The following is an 11,017-nucleotide window of genomic DNA, read 5'->3' as shown; positions in this document are numbered from 1 at the left end:
ACTCTGTCACCCAGGCTGGAGTGCAGTGGTGCAATCTCAGGTCACTACAACCTCTGCATCCTGGGCTCAAGCAATTCTCCTGCCTCAGCCTCCCAAGTAGCCAGGATTACAGGCACCTGCCATCACACCCAGCTAATTTTTGTATTTTAGTAGAGACAGGGTTTCACCATGTTGGACAGGCTGGTCTTGAACTCCTGACCTCAGGCAATCTGCCTGCCTCAGCCTTTCAAAGTGCTGAGATTACAGGTGTGAGCCACAGTGCCTGGCCATTTTTAAATAACTGTATATATTTTTTCATATCTCTCTACATATTTTGTATCTATAAATTATAAATATAATAAATTATTAACATAATATATAGCTGCACATTAAATAATATAAATTATATTATATATTTTATTATTATATTAATATTAAATACATATAAATACATGTTGGGAAAAAAAGTAGACAGCTTTTCCTAAAGCTTGTCTGAGAGTGTGTCTGAGACGGTGATGCAGGTTGGATCTGTGTCCTCCCCAAATTTCACACTGCATTGTAACCCCCAGTGTTGGAGGTGGGGCCTGCTGGGAGGCAATTGGCTCATGAAGGCAGAATTCTCGGGAATGGTTTGCACTACTGCTCAGGACTGTCCTGGGTGGGACTGAGTGAGCCCTCGGCAGATCTGCTCCTGTGAAAGTGTGTGGCGCCTCCCCCTTCACTCTCTCTTGCCCCTGCCCCCACCATGTGAGACACCCGCCCCCACCATGTGAGACACCCGCCCCTGTCCTTTGCCTTCCACCATGATTGGGAGTTTCCTAGGACCTCCCAGGAAGGCTATGCTTCCTGTACAGCCTGTAGATCTGTGAGCCAATTAAACCTTGATTCTTATCAATTACGTAGGTTTTTTTTATAGCAAAATGGACTAATACAGTTAGTGTAACTGAAATCAAGGTTGACTGGCAGGCTTCTGCAAACCACGGTCCACGGGCTGCCCTGGTCTACACCGGTGAACTAAGAACAGCTTTTACATGAATAGAAGGAAATGATTTAGATGATTAAAAGGAAATCAGAAGAACAATAATACTTTGTAACTCAAGAGAACAATATGAAATTCTATGATGTGATCTGTTTTCAGGAGAAAAAAAAAGAAATTCAAATCCATAAAGTTGGACTGGACACAGCATGCCTGTTCAAAATGTATTACCTGGGGGATACTTTCCTGCAGCAATGGTAGGGTGAGTCATTGCACAGAAATTGTCCAAACCCCTAAAATATTTACTATCTGGATCTGCAAAGATGTGGCTTATCAGCCTCTGCTACATAATGTACAAAAATCCACAGCTGAGGGGTGGGATCAAATCAAAAAGATGGCAGACATCCTCCACAGAAGCTGAAAATTAAGTACAGGAAGAAGCCCACGTGACCACAATCTAGAAGATGTCCTGTGTATTAAGATGCCAAAGAGAAAGAACACAGGCCAGGTGCGGTGGCTCATGCCTGTAAGCCCAACACTTTGGGAGGCCACGGTGGGCAGACTGCTTGAACTCAGGAGTCTGAGACCAGCCTGGGCAGGCAACATGGTAAAACTTCATCTCTACAAAAAAAAATACAAAAAATTGGCCAAACATGGTGGCCCACACCTGTAGGCCCAGCTACCCAGGAGGTTGAGGCAGGAGGATCACTTAAACCCAGAAGGTCGAGGGCACAGTGAGCTGTGATCGTGCCACTGCACTCCAGCCCAAGCAACACAGCTAGACCTTGTCTCAAAAAAAGAAAAGAAAAAGGAGGAACACAAAAGGTAGCTTAATATGAGCACTAATGCAAGGACAACAGGAAGACCCTCTAATTTGCAGGCATGGGTCTAAAATCGAGCCGCTTCTCAAACAGGCAACTCTACGTGGCCTGCTGCATGGCGGCAGCAGCCTGATCTAACGCTCCTCCTGGATGGGATCAGGGAGGGCAGCCAGTCTAGGATTAAAACATCAAATACAAAAGGAGCCAATTCCAGCAAGAGCAACATACCTCCTGTCCTTGATCACTGTCCAGTATCTCCTGTACCTCTTGAAATCGGAGGATGGTGTGCTTAATCCGAAAGAACAAAGATCGTTCCCAGTATATTGCGCCTGCTACTGGAGGGTGATTCTTACACAGTGGTGGGTTTTCAAGATTCTGGACAAAGATTTTATTAATGATGTCAATCTGAAAAGCAATCAAACGTCTTCTGTAAGTGATAAACATTGCCAAGTTAGCCAAGAAAGATTTGAGATTTGAATCTTTAAGGAAACCAAAAGTGGAATGTCAAGAAATATTCTAAGATGCTGAGTAGTGTTTTCACTGCTTTTTACTACCTTTTTCTTATGCTCTGTAGTAATCTTTTTTGTTGTTGTTGTTAAGACAGAGTTTCGCTCTGTTGCCCAGCCTGGAGTGCAGTGGCATGACCTCGGCTCACTGCAACCTCTACCTCCCAGGTTCAAGTGATTCTCATCTTGCCTCAGCCTCCCAAATAGCTGGGATTACCGGTGTGCACCACTGCACCTGGCTAATTTCTGTATTTTTAGTAGAGATGAGGTTTCGCTGTGTTGACCAGGCTCAGGTGATCCACCCGCCTCAGCCTCCCAAAAGTTCTGGGATTACAGGTGTGAGCCACCGAACCCGACTGTAGTAATCTTTTCTTTGAGTTAACATATGCAATGCTCCAAACTGCCTTATAATTACAGATCATGCACACTGTGTATATTGGTTTGATCCAATTATTAGAAATCCCAAAATCTGTTCTAGACAGGACCAGGGGCACACTTTTTTTTTCAATTTTTAGTTTTTAATTTTTGTGGGTACCTAAGGTATATATATTTATGGGTATATAGGATGTTTTAATATAAACATGCTATGCACGATAACCACATCGTAGAGAATGGTGTATCTGTCCCCTTAAGCACTTATCCTTTGTGTTATAAACAATCCAATTATACTTTTAGTTACTTGTAAAGGTACAATTAAGTTATTATTGACTACAGTCTCCAGATCTGTGTTTTTTAAAAGAAGCATTTCTGAGTTTTCATGGGGGTAATTAGGTGTGGCAGGCACAATGACGGCCTCCCAAAGATGTCCAGGTCCTAATCCCCAGAAGCTGAGAATATGTAATGTTACATGACAAAGGGGAACCATGGTTGCAGATGGAATTAACATCAGTCAGCTGATCTTAATATAGAGAAATTATCCTGAATGTTCTGGGGAGGTCCTATGTAATCCCAAGGGGTCCTAAAACAGGAAGAGGGAGGCAGAAAAGAGGTCGGAGTGGTTTTATGGGAAAGTGGCCATTTCTGGCTTTGAAGATGAAAGGGAGCCAGGAACTTCTAGAATTTGGGGTAAGCAAAGCACTGAATCATCCCTAGAGACTCCCAAAGGGAATACAGCCTGCTGACACCTCGATTTAAACCCAGGAACACCTGTGGCAAACTTCTGATCTCCGGTACCAGAAGAGATGAAATCCGTGTTGTTCTAAGTCACTATATACAGCAGCACTGGGAAACTAAGACAACAGGAGACCACTTTAGGCCTTTTTTTAATATTACCTTATGCTCATCTAATCATTCCAGATATTCTCATTTTGTCTTCTAAAAAAGGTTATAAGCATTTTTTTAGACAAATTTTCACTCTTGTTGCCCAGGCTGGAGTGCAATGGCACAATCTCAGCTCACTGCAACCTCTGCCTCCCCGGTTCAAGCGATTCTCCTGCCTCAGCCTCCCAAGTAACTGGGATTACAGGCACCCACCACCATGCCTGGCTAATTTTTGCATTTTTAGTAGAGATGGGGTTTTGCCATGTTGTCAAGGCTGGTCTCAAACTCCTGATCTCAGGTGATCCACCTACCTCAGCCTCCCAAAGTCCTGGGATTCCAGGCATGAGCCACTGGGCCCAGCCAGCATTTTTTTGTTTTTAGATAGGGTGAAATTCTGTTGCCCAGGCCGAAGTACAGTGGCACTGCAGCCTCGACCTCCCTTGGCTCAGGTGATCCTCCCACCTCAGCCTCCCACGCAGCTGAAACTATAGGTAGACGCCACCACACCTGGATAATTTTTGTATTTTTTTGTAGAGATGGGGTTTTGCTATGTTGCCCAGGCTGGTCTCAAACTCCTAAACTCAAGTGATCCACTGGCTTCAGCCTCCCAAAGTTCTAGGATTACAGGCATGAGTCACAAATGCCCAATAAGCATTTTTTGGTCTATTTCTCCAACTAGATACTGACATCTTTAAATGCAGAATCTGTGTTTTGTTCATCTCTCTATCTCTGTGCCTAACACTATACTTGAGATATGACAGCACCAGGTGAATTGTTCTGAATTGATCATAAATACATGTACGATCCTTGGCTATGGTTAGACTATGATCACTATTATTACCATCTCACACAGGGCTCACCACAATGTGAGTAAATAAGAATATACTGAATTCTTATTGAATTTCTCCACTAAATAAACAAACCCACTTTGTTTAGGTTCCCTGTAGTATGTGACATGCTGATGTGGGGAAACTCTAGTATCTCTGAATTCAGATGGGAAAGACAGACAATAGTGAGATTCAATTGTTCACATTTTGCCAAGTGTATTTTTAATGTTAGGGCAGCTTTCGATTTTCCAATTACCTCTTTACAGTACTGTGCAAGAATATCATTAAATTTCATCATCATTTGTCGATTCACGGCCTCCCGTGAACGGATGTGCTTAAATTTTAAAAGCATGTCAAATGCTGCTTCAGCGGATCGAAGCGTCTTAAAAGATTCGTCAATAAAATTTTTTGCTTCTTTCTCAATAACCTGCAAAAAAAATCAAGAAAACAAGCCTCATGTCCCTGTAATTATCCTGCAAAAACAAAGTGGCAAGAAATGAGAAAAAAAAAAAATCAGCGGCTTGGGACGCTTTTCTGCTGCATGTTAATGGAAGCTGGAATCCAATTTAAAGTGGCAGATTGGCTATGCTGATTTCCTGATCTCTCTCCCCAACCAGTTCAAAGGTAAAGGAATTTTTTAAGCATTAACTCTTATAAACAAAAAATAAGGTAGAAGACACAACAACAGAGGAGATAGTTGAGGAATTTTTAGTAGGGAAGTAACTAAGGCAGGGAGTTACAACATAATGCTGGAAATAGCGGACACAAGTGAGCCCCTGTTTGTTCCTTGAAGAAACTCCAGAAGGCCAAGCATTTGGAGGCTCTGGAGCCCAGGAAGCAGGTCAGTGTGCGTGAAGGTGAGGAGCAAACAGGGTATCCCTTTCTAACCCTGCACAGTCAGACCTCAATCTATTATGCTCAAGTATGCAGCCTCAATCCCACCCATCCCCACTCCTTTCTATAAAAGAGTGGAAGGTTAGTTCCAGAAAAATTAACTCAGTGTCAGACTTCAAATACTGGAATCTAGAAATCAATAAAAAATATCTTCCCATTTCCAAAGAAAAGTTATTTTCAACTTTGAATTCTATACCTGTTATTTCAGAATTCATACATACAAGACTCAAAAAATATACGTCCCATGAACCCTTACTTAGGAAGCTACTAAATGTGCTCCAGCAAAACAAAGGAGTAAACAACGAAAGAGGAAAAAGTGAGATCTAGAAAACAGAAAATCCAACACAGATGAGAGAAGGCAGGAAGTCCTAGGGTCCTGGACTGCTTTGTAACAGGCCTAAAAAACAAACAAGCTAGACTAGAGTAGGACAGTGAGCTCTGGGAGGAAGGCCTCTAGGTAAATAATGGCACTGATATGTTTGAGTATTTAGAGCCTACTATTGATAGGCATGTGGCAGAAGATATTAAAGAAGTTGGGGAAAAAAATTAACAATGGGTACATACATAACCAAGCAAATAAAAAACAAAAGCAATTATTAACTCCAGGAAAACTGAAAGGTTGGCCAAGAAAGATGGTGTAGTCATGATAGACTTCTCAGCTCAGCAATGAACAATATTTGCATAAACATAATGAGTAAACACTAGCCATTAATTTAACTAAAAGCTATGAAGAAGTTGTGTTAGATGACAGAGAGGCAAATGGGATTAGGAATGGGACAGTCCAGTCTACATCTTCTCTGAGAAGTTAACAGAAGTCTAAACTAATAAATCAGGAAATAAACACATCAGCTTCTTCTTTAAAAAATTTGGAGGTTAACAACAAAAGAAACATCTAAAATTGTGGAAAATGACAGCAAGAATGAGGAAGTAGTTAATGGAGCTGTCTTTTCTTATTATGAACTCTTTAGTATCACTTGATTAAGTGACTTTGATGAAAAGCTCAATTTATTTGGGAAGCTGAGGCGGCTTGAGGCCAGGAGTTCAAGACCAAAAGACCAACCAGGGCAACACAGTGAGACCTCATCTCTATTTAAAAATTTTGGCCAGGCACAGTGGCTCACATCTGTAATCCTGGCACTTTGGGAGGCCAAGGCAGGTGGATCACCTGAGGTCGAGAGTTCAAGGCCAGCCTGAAAACACAGAAACCCCATCTCTACTAAAAATACAAAATTAGCTGGCCATGGTGGTGCATGCCTGTAATCCCAGCTACAGGAGAAGCTGAGGAAGGAGAATCACTCAAACTTGGGAGGTAGAGGTTGTGGTGAGCCGAGATCATGCCACTGCACTCCAGCCTGGGAAATAAGAACAAAACTCCACCTCAAAAAAAAATTTCTTTTTAATTAACCCGGCACACACTGTGGTCCCAACTAATTGGGAGGCTGAGGTGGAAGATCACTTGAGCCCAGAAGGTCAAGGGTGCAGTGAGCCAGGATCACACCACTGCACTCCAGCCCAGGCAACAGAGCAAGACCCTGTCTCTAAAAAATAAAAAATAACAAAAGAAAACCAAAAAAAGTTCAACTGAAAAAGGAAGTAACACTGAAAATAGCAGCTGATAATAAATCAGATACAGTTAATATGACAATGTCTATATAGCCAACTAGAAGGGTGTAAGGTTGTCCATATAAAAAGTTGCTCTGAGGTTATAAAAACTGTGTAAGACATAAATGGGGGTGCTCCTAATTATGCTTCCTACAGAAGTCCGAAAGGTGAGCGTGATGGGTCACTCTTCACATGCTGGGGGAAGTGCAATCTCCTTCTCAGCAGCCGCCCCTCTCTGACAGACTCTGCCCCCCCTCAACTGCAGGCTATCACCTCCTGTGTCACCTCCTGTGTTGCCTCCTGTGTCACCTCCCTGCTCCCTGTTGTTCCCCAGCTCAAAGCAGCCTATGCTGTGGCCAGAAAAGCCTTCCTGAAGTATAAACCTTGGTTTTTTCTTGTTTTTTGTTTGTTTGTTTGTTTGTTTGTTTTGAGACAGAGTCTTACTCTGTCCCCCAGGCTGGAGTACAGTGGTGTGATCTCAGCTCACTGCGACCTCAGCCTCCCAAGTTCAAGGGATCCTCCCACCTCAGCTCCTGAGTAGCTGGAACTACAAGCAGGAGCCACCATGCCTGGCTAATTTTAAGTTTTTTTATAGAGCTGGGTGTCTCACTAGGTTGCCCAGGCTGGTCTCAAACTCCCGGCTTCAATCGTCTCTCTTTGGCCTCCCAAAGTGCTGGGATAACAGGCACGAGCCGCTACACCTGCCTATAATTCTGACTCATTCCTTGGTCAACCACCTTTAATGGCTCCCTATTGCCTGCTGAAGTCAGTCCCCTTCCTCAATCTAGCCCTCCTTGGTCATCACCAATTATTCACCAACCCTCCTTCCCAGCTTGATTTTCCTCTACTACCTGCACGTGTTATGCCAGACTCCTCTGCTGGCTCTGCCTCGGACAATTCCTCTTTTTTTCCTGTCTGCCACCTTTGTTCACACTATTCCTCCCACCTGAAACACCCTCGATGTCTCAGCCTCCTTCCTTGTCCCCATCTCCCCCATCCAAAGCTTCCCCAATCCCAAAGGTTACTTCCAATTGGCTCTCCATGCCCCCAGCCTTCTGACAAAACACAGTTATCAAAACCCACAGGGCACTTTGTGATTCTCTTGCCGTATCTGGTTTATTTTTCCCTTGACTCCTAGGTAGGTGAGCTTATACTGGACAAAACAAACTTTGTAGAAATGCTACTGTGTCTAGCTCAACTTAAACTTATCCCTCCTGGAGAGTGGGTGTTGGAACAAAGAAGATGGAGGAACGTTCATTTTTACCTTGTACACTTTTGTATACTTTTTGGTTTTTACAGTTAATAAGCAGGTATTACTTGTGATTTAAAAAAAAAGACTCTAAGCATCACTAAATAATGCAACAAATTTAACACAGAGAAAACATGGTGTCGACTCTCAAGATGAAATCAACAGATGTGTCACTTGCCAGAACTTCAATCTTGAATTCATCCATCACGTATTTCCAGAACTGGGAGGACTTGATGCTGAACGGGTCAAAGGTCAGGTTTTCCATGGGGGTGACTAGGCCGTCCACCCTGCACAGGACATCATCGATGCGCTTGGGGTCCCCCGTCACTGCCTTTAGCTCTGGACCAAATATGTTATAAAATTCCTCTAAAACCTGTCCAATCAAACAACAATGAGGAGATGACATGTGGGTTTTCCCATGAATATTAGAGCTACAAATGGAGAGCATATCTAGATTGACCTGGGGGCAAGAATCATGCCACACAGCAATCTCCTCCCTGACTAAGCCCTCCCCTCCTATACCCATGGCACACAGGATAAGACCCAGGTCTGCACCTGCCTGCTCCTCCCTGCATTGCAGCCACCCCCACCCTCCTCCTCCCTTTCTGCCTCAGGGCCTTTGCACTTGCGGTTGAAAGTGCTTCAGAGTGGCTGAGGTGGGCGGATCACTTGAGGCCAGGAGTTCAAGACCAGCTTGGCCAACATGGTGAAACCCCGTCTCTGCTAAAAATACAAAAATTAGCCGGGTGTGGTGGTGCACGCCTATAATCCCAGCTACTTGGGAGGCTGAAGCATGAGAATCACCTGAACGTTGAAGGCAGAGGTTACAGTGAGCCAAAATTGTGCCACTGCATTCCAGCCTGGGTAACAGAGCAGGACTCTGTCCCAAAAATAAAAATAAAAAAAAAAAAGGTTCGATGATAAAGCACTGAGGTAGTTCTGTGCAGCGTTTCCACTGTTCCGGTAACAATGAAATACTCAGGGATGCAGTAGCTATGGTGATTCCACAAAGAAGTTAAATTTGGGGTTTGTTCGTTCGTTCGCTTGTTTTGAGACGGAGACTCGCTCCGTCGCTCAGGCTGGAGTGTGATGGCACAACCACCGCTCACGGCGACCTCCACCTCCCTGGGCTCAAGCAATTCTCCTGCCTCAGCTCCCCAAGCAGCTGGGATTACAGGCGCGCACCACCAAGCCCAGCTAATGTTCGTATTTTTTATAGCTGGATCTTGCTATGTTGCCCAGGCTGGTCTCAAATTCCTGGGCTCAAGGGACCCTCCCACCCCAGCCTCACAAGGTGTTGGGATTACAGGTGTGAGCCATCAGGCCTAGCCCGGTTGAGTTCTTTTCACAGCATGTTTTTTTCCTGCCCTTGAGCACCGGGCATCGCCTCCTTCTCTCATGCCGGGCACTGCTACACCACAGCCAGCGCTGGTTTGCCCTCACTGTGGTCCCTCTAGCAGAAAGACATGTGAGTGCCCAGCACACCCTGAGTTCTCCATGAAGTATTTAGAATGAAGGGGTGGGAAGACCTTTAGGAGACAAGGGCTGTGGCTAACTCAATCAGCAACTAAGCACTTTGTCCACCCATGGAGCTCCGGGCAGACTGGGCCTGGCTTAGGGAGAGCGTGAAGCGAGGTCTCAGACTGGCCTCTGAGGGATTGCAGCGTTTAAGGGGAAGGCAGAGGCGGGGAACTTTGCAAAAGACACGGAGGAAGATTGGCCAAAGAGGTCAAAGGAAAGCCAAAAGACAGGGAGAGGGGAGCATGTCAGGGAAAGCAACGAAAACTCGCAAAGCTCTGGTATACTCTGGTACATTCTGGCACATTCTAGCATATTCTGTATGTTCTTCCGTTGAAGGGCCTCTCCCTGCCAGGCCTTCACTGACGCCCAGCTCCTGTCTGACACAGAGGGGGGCACTGTCAAAAGCCAGCTGCCTTCCAGGCGGCAAATTCTGGGGCCTCGCGCGGCCCCTACCTGCAGAACGTCGCAGAGGTCCTGGCAGATGGCGGCCATGTAATCCGTCCTCTCGAACAGCCGCTTCCGGTCAAACTCCCACCGCGCTTCCCTCCCGGAAGCCTCGATCTTGGCCCGGGTGTCGAAATAGGCCTTTTTCCACAGCTTGAGAGTGTTCCTAGCGTCCGAGGTTTTGTTTTGGGCACTCGCCCGACTTTCTCTGCGAAGCCAAGAGAGGCCATGACGGGAGGAGGGCGGAGCGCCGGGTCCGAGCCGCCTCCCCGGTGGGGGAGCCGCTGACCTGGAAACTCTGGCCCGGGCGCCCCCCTGGTTTCACGGCCTCATCGGAACAGGCGGAGGGCGGCTGCCCGGCCCCACGTGCAAGGGCGGGAGTCCCAGGCTGCGGCCGGCCGAGGTCTCCAGAGCGGCCGCCACTCAGCGCGCAGGGCCGAGGCCACCTGGTGACCTCGCTGTCTGCACCAGAAGGGGCAGGAGGCCGTGGCCCCAGGACAGAGGTCACCAGAGGCAGCTGCAACACCTGCACAGGACAATGCCTCCACTTCGGTACCTATTCACCTATGCAGTCAGAGAGATATGGAGATCTACCTGTACAGATAGATGCAGATAGAGATACATAGACAGACAGATAGATTAGATAGATAGATAGATAGATAGGTAGAGATGGAGATCACCTATCTAGATAGACACAGATATAGATAGATATAAATATCTACATACAGATATTTATCTATGTAAATAGATGTAGATATCCATAGATAGTGTATGATTCCATTCATATGCTATCCATATAGACATAGATACCTCTCTGTACAGATGGATAGACACAGATATCTATCTGTATATAGATATAGATTTTTATCTAGCTACATATAGATAGATCTAGATAGATATTTAGATATAGACATATAGTTTTTTTTTTTTTTTTTTTT

General features: G+C 45.2%; 1 protein-coding gene across 1 annotated transcript in view; it reads right to left on the bottom strand.

The window, feature by feature from the left end:
• Positions 1–11,017, bottom strand: part of DNAH10 (dynein axonemal heavy chain 10) — a 177,268-nt gene that overhangs the window by 140,868 nt on the left and 25,383 nt on the right. Inside the window, exons 10-13 of the mRNA XM_037744185.1 lie at positions 10,089–10,287; positions 8,293–8,487; positions 4,626–4,796; positions 2,005–2,181 (exon numbers count right to left, since the gene is read on the bottom strand). Of these exons, the coding sequence (XP_037600113.1) occupies positions 2,005–2,181; positions 4,626–4,796; positions 8,293–8,487; positions 10,089–10,287 (742 nt within the window). The remainder of the gene's footprint in view (positions 1–2,004; positions 2,182–4,625; positions 4,797–8,292; positions 8,488–10,088; positions 10,288–11,017) is intronic.

This window comes from Cebus imitator, unplaced genomic scaffold (assembly GCF_001604975.1).
Source record: "Cebus imitator isolate Cc_AM_T3 unplaced genomic scaffold, Cebus_imitator-1.0 Scaffold169, whole genome shotgun sequence".
NCBI classification, from domain to species: Eukaryota; Metazoa; Chordata; class Mammalia; order Primates; family Cebidae; genus Cebus; species Cebus imitator.
The sequence above is the reverse complement of the archived record's forward strand: the minus strand, read 5'-3'. Positions and strand labels throughout refer to the sequence as shown.